This window comes from Nerophis ophidion, linkage group LG20 (genome assembly GCF_033978795.1).
Source record: "Nerophis ophidion isolate RoL-2023_Sa linkage group LG20, RoL_Noph_v1.0, whole genome shotgun sequence".
Taxonomy (NCBI): Eukaryota; Metazoa; Chordata; class Actinopteri; order Syngnathiformes; family Syngnathidae; genus Nerophis; species Nerophis ophidion.
In genome coordinates this window covers 8,811,877-8,830,854 of record NC_084630.1, presented here as the reverse complement: position 1 = coordinate 8,830,854, position 18,978 = coordinate 8,811,877, and the positions used below count along the sequence as shown (strand labels likewise).

At 38.9% G+C, this 18,978-nt stretch overlaps 1 protein-coding gene across 1 annotated transcript in view; it reads right to left on the bottom strand.

The window, feature by feature from the left end:
* Positions 1-17,376: 17,376 nt before the first annotated feature.
* LOC133538697 (AP-1 complex subunit mu-2) overlaps positions 17,377-18,978 on the bottom strand; it is a 23,380-nt gene continuing 21,778 nt past the window's right edge. Inside the window, exon 12 of the mRNA XM_061880414.1 lies at positions 17,377-17,615. Coding sequence (XP_061736398.1) covers positions 17,590-17,615 — 26 coding nt within the window. The 3' untranslated portion in view covers positions 17,377-17,589. The remainder of the gene's footprint in view (positions 17,616-18,978) is intronic.

Below are 18,978 nucleotides of genomic sequence, written 5' to 3'. Positions count from 1 at the left end.
CCTGGGGGTACTTGAAGGTATGCCAAGGGATACATGAGATTTTTGAAAAATATTCTAAAAATAGCAACAATTCAAAAACCCTTTATTAATATGTTTATTTATTGAACAAAATATGAATGTAAGTTCATAAAGTGTGAAAAGAAATGCAACAATGCAATATTCAGAGTTGACAGCTAGATTTTTTTGTGGACATGTTCCATAAATATTGATGTTAAAGATTTATTTTTTTGAGAAGAAATGTTTGGAATGAAGTTCATAAATCCAGATGGATCTCTATTACAATCCCCAAAGAGTGCACTTTGTTGATGATTACTTCTATGTGTAGAAATTTTTGTTTATTTTTCAACAAGTTTTTAGTTATTTTTATACCTTTTTTTCCCAAATAGTTCAAGAAAGAGCAATATTTTGCACTGTTATACAGTTTAATAAATCAGAAACTGATGACATAGTGCTGTATTTTACTTATTTATCTCTTTTTTTCCAACCAAAAATGCTTTGCTTTGATTAGGGGGGTACTTGAATTAAAAAATGTTCACAGGGGGTACAGCACTGAAAAAAGGTTGAAAAACAGTGGTCTAGTATGTTCACAATGTCGTTTACTGTGGGGCGGCATAGCTCGGTTGGTAGACTGGCCGTGCCAGCAACTTGAGGGTTGCAGGTTCGATTCCCGCTTCCGCCATCCTAGTCACTGCCGTTGTGTCCTTGGGCAAGACACTTTACCCACCTGCTCCCAGTGCCACCCACACTGGTTTAAATGTAACTTAGATATTGGGTATCACTATGTAAAGCGCTTTGAGTCACTTGAGAAAAAGCGCTATATAAATATAATTCACTTCACTTCACGAATGCCAAAATTGTTATGTTTAATGTATCAAATACTGTTCTGTTAAAATAGAGCCTTTTGAAAAGTATCAAAATACATTTTGGCACCGGTACCAAAACCTTAGTATCGGGACAAATAATTGAAAGTCAAAAAAATTATGAAAATAAAAATTCCAAGGGCATTACTGCTTTGTATGACGTAAAAAAAAACTAAACACGTCACTGGCATGAACATGCCTTGACAATTGGAATGAATAGAATGTTACAATGGACAAAGGAAAAAATAACCAGTCTTTAAAGATTTTAGATTACATTGTACATTAAACAATGAATCTAAAATAGAATCTTGCGTGTCAGCATTCCATTCCTCACTAAAGTGTGAAGTTCTTGAACATTTCTCACATTTCCGCAGCCACTTGATGAACTGCTTGGGACAAAACTATAGAAATTATACGTGGGTATATTTTAGAGTAGCCAGTACACAGCTTGTACAGCAGTACACAGTACATTTACTATCAAGTAATGGCAATTCAAAACTTATGCTTCAAAAAGTGTGTCGAACTCTTCACCTAAAATGCAGCAGAACCAACCACTGCTTTAAAGCTTGATTCGTTGTGACTAAAATCAAGAGCCAATAAAGTTTCAACGGCTTCATTTCCCGATTCAATCACATGGTTTACATACCAATCAGCTAATTTGGTGACACAACTCCCCCTAACGAGTTGACGCTAAGGTGAGTGCGTTAATAATACTGTTTTTTTTTCCCCCTGTTTTTGTATCATCATGGAGCCAGCCAGGAAAGTTGTTAGGATATGTCAGAACACTTTATCTGATTTTGTCTGTGAGCAAGATACTAAGAAAAAAACCCATCCATCCATCCATCTATCTTCTTCCGCTTATCCAAGGTCGGGTCGCGGGGGCAGCAGCCTAAGCAGGGAAGCCCAGACTTCCCTTTCCCCAGCCACCTCGTCTAGCTCTTCCCGGGGGATCCCAAGACGTTCCCAGGCCAGCCGGGAGACATAGTCTTCCCAACGTGTCCTGGGTCTTCCCCGTGGCCTCCTACCGGTTGGACGTGCCCTAAACACCTCCCTCGGAGGCGTTCGGGTGGCATCCTGACCAGATGCCCGAACCACCTCATCTGGCTCCTCTCGATGTGGAGGAGCAGCGGCTTTACTTTGAGTTCCTCCCGGATGACAGAGCTTCTCACCCTATCTCTAAGGGAGAGCCCCGCCACACGGCGGAGGAAACTCATTTCGGCCGCTTGTACCCGTGATCTTATCCTTTCGGTCATGACCCAAAGCTCATGACCATAGGTGAGGATGGGAACGTAGATCGACCGGTAAATTGAGAGCTTTGCCTTCCGGCTCAGCTCCTTCTTCACCACAACGGATCGGTACAACGTCCGCATTACTGAAGACGCCGCACCGATCCGCCTGTCGATCTCACGATCCACTCTTCCCCCACTCCTGAACAAGACTCCTAGGTACTTGAACTCCTCCACTTGGGGCAGGGTCTCCTCCCCAACCCGGAGATGGCACTCCACCCTTTTCCGGGAGAGAACCATGGACTCGGATTTGGAGGTGCTGATTCTCATTCTGGCCGCTTCACACTCGGCTGCAAAACCGATCCAGTGAGAGCTGAAGATCCCGGCCAGATGAAGCCAACAGGACTACATCGTCTGCAAAAAGCAGAGACCTAATCCCGCGGCCACCAAACCGGAACCCCTCAATGCCTTGACTGCGCCTAGAAATTCTGTCCATAAAAGTTATGAACAGAATCGGTGACAAAGGGCAACCTTGGCGGAGTCCAACCCTCACTGGAAACGTGTCCGACTTACTGCCAGCAATGCGGACCAAGCTCTGGCACTGATCGTACAGGGATCGGACTGCCACAATAAGACAGTCCGATACCCCATACTCGCTGAGCACTCCCCACAGGACTTCCCGAGGGACACGGTCGAATGCCTTCTCCAAGTCCACAAAGCACATGTAGACTGGTTAGGCAAACTCCCATGCACCCTCAAGAACCCTGCCGAGAGTATAGAGCTGGTCCACAGTCCCACGACCAGGACGAAAACCACACTGTTCCTCCTGAATCCCAGGTTTGACTAGCCGGCGTAGCCTCCTCTCCAGTACACCTGAATAAACCTTACCGGGAAGGCTGAGGAGTGTGATCCCACGATAGTTGGAACACACCCTCCGGTCCCCCTTCTTAAAGAGAGGGACCACCACCCCGGTCTGCCAATCCAGAGGTACCGCCCCCGATGTCCACGCGATGCTGCAGAGAAAAAAAATCCAAAGACCCCTATTTAAAAACTCAATAAGTAATGGTCTTCAAAAATCTTTAAGGAATGATAATGTTCCAGAAGTGTTCATAAGCAACCAGTTATATCCAAGCAAAACCAACCTATGCTTTTGCCAACTCCTTTCTCATAATCATCGAGAAAAAAAAACATAATTTAAAAGGCAGTTATCATTGAATTTCTTGGGGTCAAAACTACATAACAAAACCATCTGCCTAATTTGACCGGCAAGTTCTGTAACTTGACACTTTTCCAGGACTTTAACTGAAACGTTAAAGCATGAACTCATTTTGAAAACAGTTTGCTCAAACTGTTTTCGTGTGTTTCACTTGCCCATCACTATTACTAACAACTAAAATGACTCAGCACAAAGCCAACAGCTGGCTGAACAAGTCAGTACCAAGATACTATGTCTGTGTCAAGCATGGTGGTGGTAGCATCATGATCTGGGGAATGCATCCGTATTGGGGAGCTGCGGTTCTTTGAGGGAGACATGATTTCGAACATTTACTCTGACATTGGTCAAGCAGAGCATCATCCCCTCCCTCAGGAAACTTTCCAACCTGATAAAGAGCACACACCTTCAAGATGACACGCGTTTTTATGCATAAGAGAGCTGGAATTCAAGGTGCTGGAATGGCCAAGTATGTATTTAATCCAGAACCCAATTGAGCACCTGTGAGGTTTTCTCAAGTGGAAGGAATGTGGAGGAGCTCGAAAGGCCATGTGATTTTGCACTGCATTGTCATACTTGTTGCATAAAAGCTTTGTTTACAATGTTAAAGCAACAAACCGCATTAAAATGGATCATACAAAATACAAAAAAAAAAACATGGGATCTGTCATGATGTGGTCTGGATGACGTTTTTGTTATTTTCTGTTAGTTTTAAGACTCCATTAGTTCCTGTTTTTGTGCACCCTTGTATGTTTGGTTACCATGCCGACTTATTAGTTTCACCTGGGACACACACCTGCTCTAATCAAGAGACCCTCATTTAAGCCTGTCTTTGCCAGTCAGTCAGCCTGGCGTCATTGCTTGTTTTCATGCGATACCACAGTTCATGTTGCTCGATTCATGCCGTGTCCACGTAAGTCGTGTTTATTTCTTGCCACAGTTTCTTGTTTTTTCCAAGCCATAGTTTATGCTGTTTGTTTCATTCCGCAGTTTTGTGTTTTTATTCCATGCCCTAGTTTATATTTGTTTACCTCATGCCCTGCCAAGATTTGTAGTTAGATTAATAAATATGTTCCTACCTGCTACCCTTGTCCGGAAAAGTCTGTTTGCATCCTGGGAGAACAACCTTCACAGCAAGCTGCGAAACTCCCCCCCGTTATGACAGGATCGTACCGAAAAAACTGAACCCTATCACCGTTGTAGCCTTTAAAAGCCCTCTAAAAAAACTTCAAAACCTTCCATCAATGTTTTATATACACACTGCAAGTATATATATATATATATATATATATATATATATACATACATATATATATACATACATATATATACATGTATATATATATACATACATATGTATACATATATATATATATACACATATATATATATACATATATATATACCTACACATATATATACATATATATATACATATACATGTATATATATATGTATATGTATATATACATATATACATATATATATATACATATATATATATACATATATCCATCCATCCATTTTCTACCGCTTATTCCCTTTTTGGGGTCGCGGGGGGCGCTGGCGCCTATCTCAGCTACAATATATATACATACATATATACATATATATATATATATACATACATATATATATACATACATATATACATATATATATACATACATATATACATACACACATATATATATATATATATATATATACATATATATATACATACATATATACATACACACATATATATATATATACATACATATATACATACATACATACATACATATATATACATACATATATACATACATACACATACATACATACATATATATATACATATACATATATATATATATATATATATATCGACTTGCAGTGTGTATATAAAACATTGATGGAAGGTTTTTAAGTTTTTTTAGAGGGCTTTTAAAGGCTACAACGGTGACTCCCATTAGCCGCATCCTTCAAGCGTTTATCATCTTTAGAATGTTCTTGTCCCTCAAAATTATTGCGAACGACAGGCAAAATGACAAACGTTTCACAGGCAACAGCTACCAAATGCTACATACAAAAGAGAATAAAACATGCTTTGATTCAAACTTACCTGTCTATATATGCCTTGGCTAAAAGGCATAAAAGTGATGTTTGCCATTTTGTACCGCTGATAAATTCCAGGCATCCGCCGCCTGTTTCTTTGCTCACTATCTGAGTGTCTTAGCTTTGCTTTTACAAAGCAAATCTCACTAAATTGTAGTTTGTCTCATGAAGCGATCATGACAACCATTGTGGCGGTTATTGATGCCGCAAGTTCCCAACATATTTGGAACTTGTGAATGAAAAAAAAAACTAGAGTCCTGTAAAGTTGCTATTTCGACGCAGTAAGACCCATGATGCATTGTGTTTCGATGTCACACTTTTAAGCCCCATTACCTCCACCAGCTCTGTGATGTCATTTTTGAGGAGATAAAGAGAATTCCACTAGCAACCTACCTACCATTGTCCTCATTATGGTAAACAGTAACATTACCATTCGATGGTGGTAACAGTAAATAATTGGTACTTTGTAACTTTGACTACTTTAAAGGCCTACTGAAACCCACTACTACCGACCACGCGGTCTGATAGTTTATATATCAATGATGAAATATTAACATTGCAACACATGCCAATACGGCCTTTTTAGTTTACTAAATTGCAATTTTAAATTTCACGCGAAGTATCCTGTTGAAAACGTCGCGGAATGATGACGCTTATGTTGACGTTATTGGTTGGAGCGTACATGTTCTCCAAGCACCACACATGGCTCTTTTCATCGCATAATTACACAGTATTTTGGACATCTGGGTTGTTGAATCTTTTGCAATTTGTTCAATTAATAATGGAGAGATCAAATAAGAATGTGTTGGTGGAAAGCGGTGTATTGCAGTTGCCTTTAGCGACCGAAACACAGCCGGTGTTTCTTTGTTTGTTGTGAAGCTTTAACACAGAGCGGTCAAGCGAACATGTTTCTCACCGACAGCCAGCAAGTTTTTGGATGGGAAAATTGTGATATTTAGTCGGCTCTTACCGGAGACTTGAGTGGATTATGCGACCTCATCCTGCAGCTCAGGAAGGCAGCTGTGATCTTGGCTCCTCGGCTTCTCTCAGAGACACTGGCGTTCACTGCAGCCATCCGACTTTCAGGTATGACTTTATAATCTCACTAAAATACTATTAACACAATAAGCAGATAAGGGATCTTCCAGAATGATCCTAGTAAATGTGTTTAATTTAATCTGAAACGCTCGCACTGGCGCCGCCTGGAGCTGTCGCCTCTACTTTTTTTTTTTTTTTAGTGCTTCACTCTAACTTTTCTCATCCACGAATCTTTCATCTTCGCTGAAATCAATGGGGAAATCGTCGCTTTCTCGGTCCGAATAGCTCTTGCTGCTGGAGGCTATGATTGTAAACAATGTGAGGATGTGAGGAGCTGTACAACCCGTGGCGTCACGTGCACATCGTCTGCTACTTCCAGTAAATGCAAGGCTTTTTTATTAGCGACCAACAGTTGCAAACTTTATCGTCAGAATTTCAGCAAAAATATGTCAATATCGCGAAATGATCGAGTATGACACACAGAATGGACCTGCTATCCCTGTTTAAATAAGAAAATCTCATTTCAGTAGGCCTTTAATATGTCCATCCATCCATCCATTTTCTACCGCTTATTCCCTTCTGGGGTCGCGGGGGGCGCTGGCGCCTATCTCAGCTACAATCGGGCAGAAGGCGGGGTACACCCTGGACAAGTCGCCACCTCATCGCAGGGCCAACACAGATAGACAGACAACATTCACACTCACATTCACACACTAGGGCCAATTTAGTGTTGCCAATCAAGATGTATTAAAGTTAAATATACATTTCTACAATCTCATAAGAACAACAATTTACTGAAATGTTAGTGGTGTACTTACTTTTCCGTACATACTGTGGACATTATACATGCGGAAAAAAAAAAAATTCTCACTTCAAATCAGAAAGCTGGCAGTCGAACTGCACTTGGACTGAGTAAACAGCTCTGTCTCATTGTTGACACGGTTGGGTCATCCTGTTATGGAGACGACACAGGTGATCGATCACAGGTGCCTAAGTTCAATGCAGTATATTTCTCATGACGCAAACAACAAAGTGGGCCATGAACTGTGCTGCTTGTCAACTCGCTTTTCTGCAAGAATATTCATAACTTAAAACAAAAACTAGATTTGACGGACATCGTGCACAGTATTGCTTTTCTACCTGGAATAATAAGGTCTAACACCTCTGATTTACAAAGAAACGACATTTAAAAAACAATTTTACCCTAATTGCCTTAATCCATTCCTGTGTCTGACAGCCATATTGTACTGAGCTAAGGGAGCAGAGACAATTTGGTCACAAAGATTTTGATGATCATGTCAATTCCTCTTTTCTTTATATTTATTTATCAATTTGATGGGGGGAAAAATACAGGCATTAAGAAACAGAGACACTTTTTTTCTACACCCCCGCAAAAAACTTGTCCCCCTCTCCCAAGGGAGGACTGACCATCGGGAGAATTGGACCGCCGTTGCCCACCAATTTACTCCCGGGTTTGATCAGCCCGGTCAGTGGCTTGTGGAGATAGAATGGATTAGAGAACCGGAGTAAAGTAAATCAGAAAAATTAGGAGCGATAAAAAAATAAATGGCGGTGCGCCACGATCCGTTAGATCAGGGGTGACCATTACGTCGATCGCGAGCTACCAGTCGACCGCGGGGGGTGTGTCAGTCGATCTCCAGTCAGGCTTTAAAAAAAATAGACCTAAAAATTAGTGATCATCAATCTTCACCAAGACGTCACTTAAATGACATTCACGGTACCGGAGGGTCTTGTGAGATGACGCTGGCTGCTGCAAGATCATTATTATGAAAATATGACCGAGAGGAAGGCGAGAAACACTTTTTATTTCAACAGACTCTCGCGCCGTCCCTTCCGTCAAAACTCTAAAGGCCGACTGCACATTTCCTATCTTCACAATAAAAGCCCTGCTTCATGCTGCCTGCTCTAACTAAATACAGAGTCTCGGAAAACTGGCGTGCACAAGCGATCCCTCAGAAAGCTGTGCACGCCAGCTTTCCGAGACTCTTATTTTGTTAGCGCAGGCAGCATGAAGCAGGGCTTTTATTGTGAAGATAGGAAATGTGCAGTCGGCCTTTAGAGTTTTGACGGAAGGGACGGCGCGAAAGTCTGTTGAAATAAAAAGTGTTTCTCGCCTTCCTCTCTGTCATTTTTTCATAATAATGAACTGGCAGCAGCCAGCGTCATCTCACAAGACCCTCGGGTGCCGTGAATGTCAATCAAGCAAGCTACGGAATTTGCCGCCAATGTTTTTCTTGTAAAGTGTATGGAAGCTGGATGAATTAGATGCCAAAAACCAACCACTTTCATGTGGTATTGTACAGAAAGGACAACTTTTTTTCTCCTCCATTTGAAAATGTGGGCGTTATCATCATTACTGTTTGATTCCAATCAATGCAAGTCATCAGAATCAGGTAATACACCAACTTATATTCTTGTCTTTGTGAAAGAAAGACATCTATATGTGTTACACATGCTTGTATTATCATTAAACACATTTAACTTGTTTACAAAAATGTCTCTTTCATAAATAAATAAATATAAATGATATATATAAATGAGGTAGATCCCCTCGAGTTGGTCAATTGAAAAGTAGCTCGCCTGCAGAAAAAGTGTGGGCACTCCTGCGTTAGATTAATAGGAAACCTTGAAAATTTGCAGGGTATTGTCTAAATGCAATATGCAGAGCGGTCTGTTCTACAATAAATGTATGATTTCGACATTGTTTAGTTTAAGGCAAGACGGTTGAGTCTTTTGGCGATGAACGAGCAATAGCGGACACATTTCCCCCCCCCTCCAAATAAATGTTCTTTTTCCTCACAATGACATCATGTGCACTGGGGCAAAAACGTATTTAGTCAGCCACCGATTGTGCAAGTTCTCCCACTTAAAATGATGACAGAGGTTTGTAATTTTCATCATAGGTACACTTCAACTGTGAGAGACAGAATGTGAAAAAAATTCCAGGAATTCACATTGGAGGAATTTTAAAGAATTTGTAAATTATGGTGGAAAATACGTATTTGGTCAACCATTCAAAGCTCTCACTGATGGAAGGAGGTTTTGGCTGAAAATCTCACGATACATGGCCCCATTCATTCTTTCCTTAACACGCATCAATCGTCCTGTCCCCTTAGCAGAAAAACAGCCCCAAAGCATGATGTTTCCACCCCCATGCTTCACAGTAGGTGTGGTGTTCTTGGGATGCAACACAGTTTCTTCTTCCTCCAAACACGACGAGTTGAGTTTACACCAAAAAGTTATATTTTGGTTTCATCTGACCACATGACATTCTCCCAATCCTCTGCTGTATCATCCATGTATCCATTTTGGTATAAACTCAACTTGTCGTGTTTGGAGGCGTGTGTCAATCATTGGTACTTTTAACTTTAACTTAGAACAATTAACAAATAATGTAGCTTGAGGCGTGGCTGCAGGGCACTTTAAATGTGTGTTTATGCTGAAGCTGAATGATACAATACTCCTGATCAGTTGATATCCATCACTCGCATGGATTTACTTTCCTAACATTTTATACTGAGTTTCTTGATGGAGGTCACTGACAACATGGCCAGTGGCGTGACGTGGCCAGTGACCTAACACACAAAAAATCGGATGCTAAAACCTAAAAATGCTCGCTTATGGACGAAGTATTTTAGACTTTGCAGTTGCAGCACCATTAAGGCGTTTTTTTTTATACTGACCTTAACGACTGATAAGACACTACGTCATTGAAAAAAACGACGCCTTTAGGTTTTTCAAATGACTTGCCTATAACTTAACTATTAGATATCGATAGCACCATGGCTTGCAACAATCGCATGGAATGAAAGCCGTGAGGATAAATTCAAACGCCATCCCCACAAACGTGGAGTTAGTTGAGCTGATTGGCCGCCACTAAGATGTAGATTCTATTTCTGAGTCACGCTAACAGTTAGCTCACGGTAACCACACTGCACTCGATGATGGCGAACATTACCTTTTTGAATATTAGAAGAGGTCACTCCACTGTGGGACAGTCAACGTTGTCTTTCCCGTCCACTTTTACGCCTTACTTCACGGGTAAACTCACTAAAGTTAATACCGCTGCGTTCCATGTATTTACGGAATTTCGTGAATTCCGAGTTCTCAGATTGAACGCGAACGCCTCATGGACATTCGACTGCAGTTTACTCAACTGGCTGCCCGCGGGCCACATCCGGCCCGCCAAAGCTTTTCATTTGGCCCGCCGAACATCGCTCAAATAGGCTTGATGTACCCATTAAAACAGGGGTATCCATTTGGATATTTTTTTATTGTAAAAAACAATACAATATATATATACAACATATACATTTCGCCCTCCACTCAGGTTTGATCCCAGGGACTCCAACGGGTTTGGGTCAAAACAATATTAAAAATGTTTCATTATTCAGTATTATTTTTTAAATTATTATTCAAGTTTTAAATCTCTAAATCAACATTAAGTCCATCTGTCAATATAATGATTTTAAATATTTAAGTTGTATGTTCTTTTTGTCACAAAAACCCCCCCCATCTTTTTTAATGGAAAAAACACCAAATACCGTATTTCCTTGAATTGCCGCAGAGCATATAGTATGCGCCTGCCTTGAATTACTGCCGGGTCAAATTTGCTTCCCAAAATAATTAGCGCATGCTTAGTATTACCGCCTGGTCAAACTTGTGACGTCACGAGTGACACTTCCCCTGTCATCATTTTCAAAATGGAGGAGGCTGATTTCGATACCGGTAATTTGAAATCGCATAAAGGGAAGAATATTAAGAGCTATTCAGTAGGATTTAAGGTCCGAGCTTACATCACACTCAAATTTTTACTGCACATCTTTGGTAAGTGCCGGAGTGAGAAGAGGTTGTAAAATAATTAGTGCATGCTTACTTTTACCGCATGCCTTTGGTAAGCACAGGGGTGAGAAGAGGTTTTAAATTGATTAGCGCCCCGGTGGCAATTCAAGGAAATACGGTATGCAATATTTTCACCCAATAATTTATTTTAAATATTTGAGATTATATAATAATTGGAGCCTTAAAAAAGTCAATAACTAATAACACCATTGATTTTAATTCATTATTATTTTTGAGCAATGACACTTAAAGACAAATCACACTAAAATTATTGGGGATCCAAAAGGGTCCTACTCATTAAAGTGTTAGAAAATGAATTATAATTTTTTTTTACTGTTTACTTCTAACAGAATAATCTCGAGATCAACTTCGGATCCATCCGTCAAGTATAAATTTTATTGTTGTTTATGTTTTTTGTTTGTTCATTTTAGGCCATTCCTTAAAAAAAACAGCTCAGTTTTTTATATGGCAAACACAAAATATACATTTTCCCCCCAAAATATGTAAAAGTGGGAAATTTAACGTGACGTAATTGGAGTCTTGAATAGGTCAATAATTCATAATGACATTGATTTTGATTCATTATTATTTTTTAAAGAAAGAAACAGCTTGCATGGCAGCTTTGTGTTATTAGAGTAAACATTGCAATATTTTCTTCTTACATTTCACCCGTTTGCTCTTTTATATCACTTTTTACGTTTTAAAAATGTTTCGATCATATTTTTAAATTGTGCTGTGGGGCCGTTAAAAAATTACCTGCGGGCCGCACTTTGGACACCACTTTAAAACCAGGATTATTCGTGTATGCAGTACTCCCGCCATCCTTTAGGGCGCAACAGCGAGGCGTATCTGTCACAGTGAACCAGCAGTAGGGTGAGTAGAAGAAGACCCTTGAAAAAAAAACAATCCAAATATATTGCAAAAATCGGACTTTTAACTACGACTGGACAACAAAGAATAACTTTTCTACTGTTAGTGCTCGAGTCATTGTTTGCTGTCGGACCTTTTTAAGTGAGGGACACGTTGATCCAGACAAGCAGCAACAATATTATAAATCCCAGCGTGTAAGCTTCATCACAAAACTTGGTCAGGCAGATTTAATTTGTGTTTTTTATAGTCCTTTTTATATATTTAGTTTGTTTTGTATTGGAATTGCTGACTGTCTTTTTGTATTCGTGGACGTGTATTTTTTTTTTTTTTTGTCTACTAGTAAGTTTAATACATGCAGTGCTAAATTTGACCAGTAGAGGGCGACAACGCTAATACTGTTAAGACACATTCAATGTGTTTTTTTATTTTATTTTTTTATAAACCTTTATTTGTTCATTTGCTAAAATCAAGAAATAATAAAAATAAACAAAAGAAGTACAAAACCAGTACAAAACAGCGCCAGGGGGTTGTAAATTCAATAAAGTAACTAAAATAGATTGCAAAATATATGTGTGTAACAAAATGTAAAGCCATAGGCCACACAAGTTCGGTAAATAATCCAAATTTGGAACACAGCATCATCGTTTTCACAGCTTTATTAACCCATATATATATTTTTTTTCATACATTTTTATAACGGTACGTGAATTGTTTTTTTCTCGAAGCAATATTTTATTTTATTTTTTTACATTCAATGTTTAGTGCGTGAATGTTGTGTAATTTCTAAACGTGTAAACATTTGTAGTTTTTATGTGTGAATACATCGACACTAAACATTCTACTTTATTAGTGTAAAATACACCATGGACATTTATGTAAAATATACAATGGAGGTTTAGTTTCGTTATGTATATTGTATGTTTATATTTACAGTCAAACAAACCTAAATGACGGAAAAAGTGTACATAAATAAAATTAAGAAGGAAAATAATTAAAAAGAAAGAACATCAATCCTCCACATTTTTTATTTTATTGACAGTGCAGCAAGAAAGCCGATATGTTTACTTATCTCCCTCTTCAAGTCCAGCCAAGTTAACCAGTCTCTCTCATTTACAATAAACATTTATGTAAAGGTATATACTGTTCATATATAATTAGTAAGGGGGCAACGTTACAAAAATAGCAGGTGGTTTAAAGGCTTTTTTACCCACTTTACATAAAAAAAAATCAAACTTTCAAGTCCCAGATTGACAACTGCTGCTAAGGTTCAGGCCAGACTCACTTCACAAAATTGACAAATAAAATATATTTACTGCCATCTAGTGGTAGTTGTGGCAAATAGCAGTGATTCCAAATTAGAGATACAGGCAGGGTACATGGAAAATAAATGGTATACCTAAGTATTTAATCAATTACTAATTTTATTCGCCTCAACCGACATTTTTGAGGAAAAATGTCACTCAAATTGCACGAAACTATGTGTTAGACATAATGAAATTGGTTGAATCATGGTTTGCAACATCAGCCAGTGTGGTTGTTATATATATATATATATATATATATATATGTATATATATATATATATATATATATATATATATATATATATAATATATATATATATATATATATATATATATATATGCATGGGCTGCCCGGCGGCCGGGCAGACCTTCGCTGCTGTTGCCTGGTCTCATTTGATGATTATTTGAAAAAATATAAAATCCTGCGGTATAAGAGTCTTTGACATCTTTGGCAATCTGCTCTTTGTAGTTTTACATTTAATCAGGTGGTGTCTTCTGCCAAGGCATTTACTCTCCTGAAGGAATAAATAAAGTACTATCTAATCTCAATTTATTCATGTCTTGGACAATTTCTCAATCGGTGGATAATTGTTGAAGTAATAACATGTTGAAATGACAAATGGTAATACGGAAGTTCGGAAAAACTGAGAATTTTTCCAGTTCTGATTAAGAAGAAAGCTTCGACGGTGGAACAGTTAAAACGCGTTGAAAAATGTGGAAGAAAAAAGGGTGGAAATAGGGCTTCAGAAGAGCAGGAATTCAGGAAAATCCTGACCTTTTTTTGAACTACAAAAATGGGAAGTTTGAGTTTCCAGAATGGTGCAATGTGTCAAAGGTGGAATGGGTTGAATAGGTAAAAACATGTGGAAATGTTGTATTGTTGTATCTTTTTTTGTCGTTATTTATTTTTTTATTAAACATTAAAAACTAGATGAGGCAATACCTGAAGGAATTGCGTGTGATTGCGCCAATGCTGATGATGAACTGAAATCCTGGAATTAATTTAGCATTGTTGAAATCAAGCACATAATTGCTGAGCAGTCTGAAAATTTGGAAGTTGGAACAGTTGGAATCAGATGGAATTAATGGACCTTTGAAGGATGGCCCACTGATTTCAATTAAACTTTCCCAAAAATGTAGTCCATGAGTACTGTACCTTCCAGCAACAATAGCAACGACCTGCTAGTCCTTATAGTTGTTCAACCAACCCTTTTAAGTCACGGTTTGGTAGTTAAGATGGGCGCCAATTGCGCCCTTAATAGCTGTTCAGCCAACCCTTTTAAGTTACGGTTTTAAGAAGAACCAAATGTTGAAACCGTGAGTCAGGATGGTGTGTGGAAAAGCTAAATGCCCGTGTCAGTCTCCCTGGTAATAAAATTGTGAAAGTAAACATTTTGCTGAAGGCTCTGTTAAAATGTGACATTCATTATTGGTTTTTGCTCACATTAGTGTACTACTATTTTGCACTAAAGTCAATATTATTTTCCCCCATAGACATCGAAACCAGCAGAGGTGCTAACCACATATTGTGTGTATGTGCATTCCGATCACTCATTGCAGGTAATAATTGTTTCACTATGTGCGTGTTACGTGTCCGTACGTTCATGTTTAAGTTTGAATTGTCCGACATTTTGGCTTGGACACCACGTGGTCTGTCATTTTTGCTAGTCGCCACCAGAGGGTGCTAAAAGTCCATACAATTATTTGTCATGTCGTGTCTTGTATTTTGTACTTTTCTATTTTCTATTTCATAAATATATAAAAAAGGATGATGTTGGTTAAAAAACAAGTTAAAAATATATTGTATTGAATTGATTGTAATACCAGTGAAGATACAAGCAAGTTAAAACCACTATACGATCACACAAAAAATGTAGACTGTTAAAAACCATTGTATTAAGTTACGTTACGTTAACTTTAAAATTTTTGTTTTTTTTTCTAGTCCTTCACTCTAAATTTCCTCATCCATGAATCTTTCATCCTCGCTCAAATTAATGGGGAAATCGTCGCTTTCTGGGGTCGGAATAGCTCTAGCTACTGCTGGCTATGATTATAAACAATGTGAGGATGTGAGGAGCTCCACAACTCGTGACGTCACGCGCACATCGTCTGCTACTTCCGGTACAGGCAAGGCTTTTTTATTAGCGACCAAAAGTTGTGAACTTTATCGTCGATGTTCTCTACTAAATCCATCCATCCATTTCTACCACTTATTCCCTTTTGGGGTCGCGGGGGGTGCTGGCCCCTATCTCAGTTACAATCGGGCGGAAGGCGGCATACACCCTGGACAAGTCGCCACCTCATCGCAGGGCCAACACAGATAGACAGACAACATTCACACTCACATTCACACACTAGGGCCAATTTAGTGTTGCCAATCAACCTATCCCCAGGTGCATGTCTTTGGAAGTGGGAGGAAGCCGGAGTACCCGGAGAGAACCCACGCATTCACGGGGAGAACATGCAAACCCCACACAGAAAGATCCCGAGCCTGGGATTGAACCCAGGACTGCAAGACCTTCGTATTGTGAGGCAGAAGCACTAACCCCTCTTCCACCGTGAAGCCCTCTCTATTAAATCCTTTCAGCAAAAATACGTCAATATCGTGAAATGATCAAGTATGACACATAGAATGGACCTGCTATCCCCGTTTAAATAAGACAATCTCATTTCAGTAGGCCTTCAATAAGTACTTAATAATGACAAGTTAAGAGCCAATATGTTACTAATTTGCATGTTAATAAGCAACTAATTAATGGTGAATATTTTCCCCATACTTAAGTGTTACCATGTTTTTTTTTACTGGTGCACAAAATTAACCGTGCATGAACATCACCTTGTTCAAAGAACAAAACCAACACAGTGCATGAACCCACAACAAATTACACACCTGCAAATCAGTGTGACTTCTGCTGTTGCCGGAACCGTAATACGCCGATAGGGAAAAGTTTTTATTTACACGATGAGTCGGGTGTGTTTTGACTTCCGCCAAACCCCTGAGCCCGACTCTCCGAACCCCTAGGGTTCGATCGAACCCAGGTTAAGAAACACTGTTTTAAAGATTTAAGTTGTATGCTCTTTTTGTCACACAAAAAAAAGTTTTTTAATGGAAAAAAATCACAAAATATGCAATATTCTCACCCAATAATCTTTTTAAGTGGAATATTTGAGATTATATAATAATTGGAGCATTAAAAAGGTCAATAACTCATAACACCATTGATTTTAATTAATTACTATTTTTTGAGCAATGACATTAAAAAACAACTCACCATACAAGTATTGGGGATACAAAAGGGTCTTACTCATTAAAGTGTTAGAAAATAAATTATACATTTTTTTACTGCTTACTTTTAACACAATAATCTCGAGATCAACTTTAAATCCATCCGCCAATTATAAGTTTTATTGTTGTTTATGTTTTTTGTTTGTTCATTTTAGGCCCTTCTTTAAAAAAAACAGCTCAGTTTTTTTATATGGCAAACACAAAATATGCAACATTTTCCCCCCAAAAAATGTCAGTGGAAAATTTAACGTGACGTAATTGGAGCCTTGAATAGGTCAATAATTCATAATGACATGGACTTTGATTCTTTATTATTTTTTAAAGAAAGAAACCGCCTGCATGGCAGCTTTGTGTTATTACAGTAAACATTGCAACATTTTCTTGTTACATTTCACCCGTTTGCTCCTTTATATCACTTTTACGTTTGAAAAATGTTTCAATCGTATTTTTAAAATGTGCCGTAGGGCCGTTAAAAAATGACCTGCGGGCCGCAAATGGCCCCCGGGCCGCACTTTGGACACCCTGAAGTATGTTGTGGATTCATACAGGCTCTTTTATCGCAATGGGAAAAATTTATGTTTTGCAACCAAAAACATTACTCATAACAAATGGCTTAATTACTACAAACGTGCTTTATTTTCAGAAGCCTTGACAATGACAATACAGAAATAAAAACAAGCTACAAACACAAAAATCAACTAATCAGAGGCATTAAAAAAAGTTGAAGTGAAATTCAAAGACAATCTCAAGTTTGGTAGGTCAAAAGAACATTTAATTCTCTCGTTGAAGTCCTGGAAGAAAGGGATACAAAGCTTCCCCTCAAGCTTTACATATTGGTCCGCAGTTGGTAATCTAAAAAAAAAAAGAAAGAAGAATTCATGTTTTAAATAAATAATTTCTCACTTGCATCATACCTCAACTCTACTTATACTACTGAATTATTACAAATACGATGACACCATGTAACACACATAAAACAACAGGGTGAATATGGAAGTTAGTTTGGGTCTTTATTACGAAATATTTTTCGGGGCACTGAATTTTTTTTTTTTTTACATCAAATTATCCTGACAATTTCATTGAATAAAAATGTGTGCGTTTTAGAATTCATCCATCCATTTTCTACTGGTTGTCCCTGTCGGGGTGGAGAGGGGATTTGAGCCTATCCCAGCCGTATTTGGGCGGAAGGCATGGTACCCTGGACAAATCATCACCTCATCGCAGGGCCAACACAAATAGACATGCATATATGTGTGTGTATATATATCAATCAATCAATGTTTACTTAAGGGACGGCGTGGCGCAGTGGGGAGAGTGGCCGTGCGCAACCCGAGCGTCCCTGGTTCAATTCCCACCTAGTACCAACCTCATCACGTCCGTTGTGTCCTGAGCAAGACACTTCACCCTTGCTCCTGATGTGTGCTGGTTGGCGCCTTGCATGGCAGCTCCCTCCATCGGTGTGTGAATGTGTGTGTGAATGGGTAAATGTGGAAGTAGTGTCAAAGCGCTTTGAGTACCTTGAAGGTAGAAAAGCGCTATACAAGTACAACCCATTTATCATTTATCATTTATATAGCCCTAAATCATATATATATATATATATATGTGTATATATGTATACATATATGAATATACATACATACATATGCATATACGTATATATATACTAGGGATGGGCAAATTAATGCGTTAATTATGAGTTAACTCATCAATCTAGTAACGCCGACAATTATTTTATCGCACATTTGCGTATGTTGTTTACATGCTTTTATTTTGTTAACGCCTTTTCTTAACAAGATGGCGTTGCCCGGCGTCGAGGGGCTCTTGGTAAAGATGGAACATTTGGCAAAAATACCGGACAATTCTGCAAATTTCATGGCTGGCTTACAGCGTGGTCACTCCGGGATCACTTACGACCGCCAGACAATTCTGAATGTGGATAGATCGGGCCGTTTGGGACTGAATGACGCGTGCTTGCTAGACCTGCTAGCTAGCATGGGAATACTTTGCCGGCTACATCCAGCGGCGTGTGAAGCAGCGTGTGTGTTGTCCGTCTATTTATGAATAATGCAGACGAGGAGTGTTGGCTGAGTTCTTAACGTTTACTTTCAGAGCGTGCATATCACAACATACAAGATGCCGTCATGGCGACACAACCTATACCGGGCTACCGCGCATGCTCGTCACTCCTGTTGCATGCTGGGTAGGGTAGGTC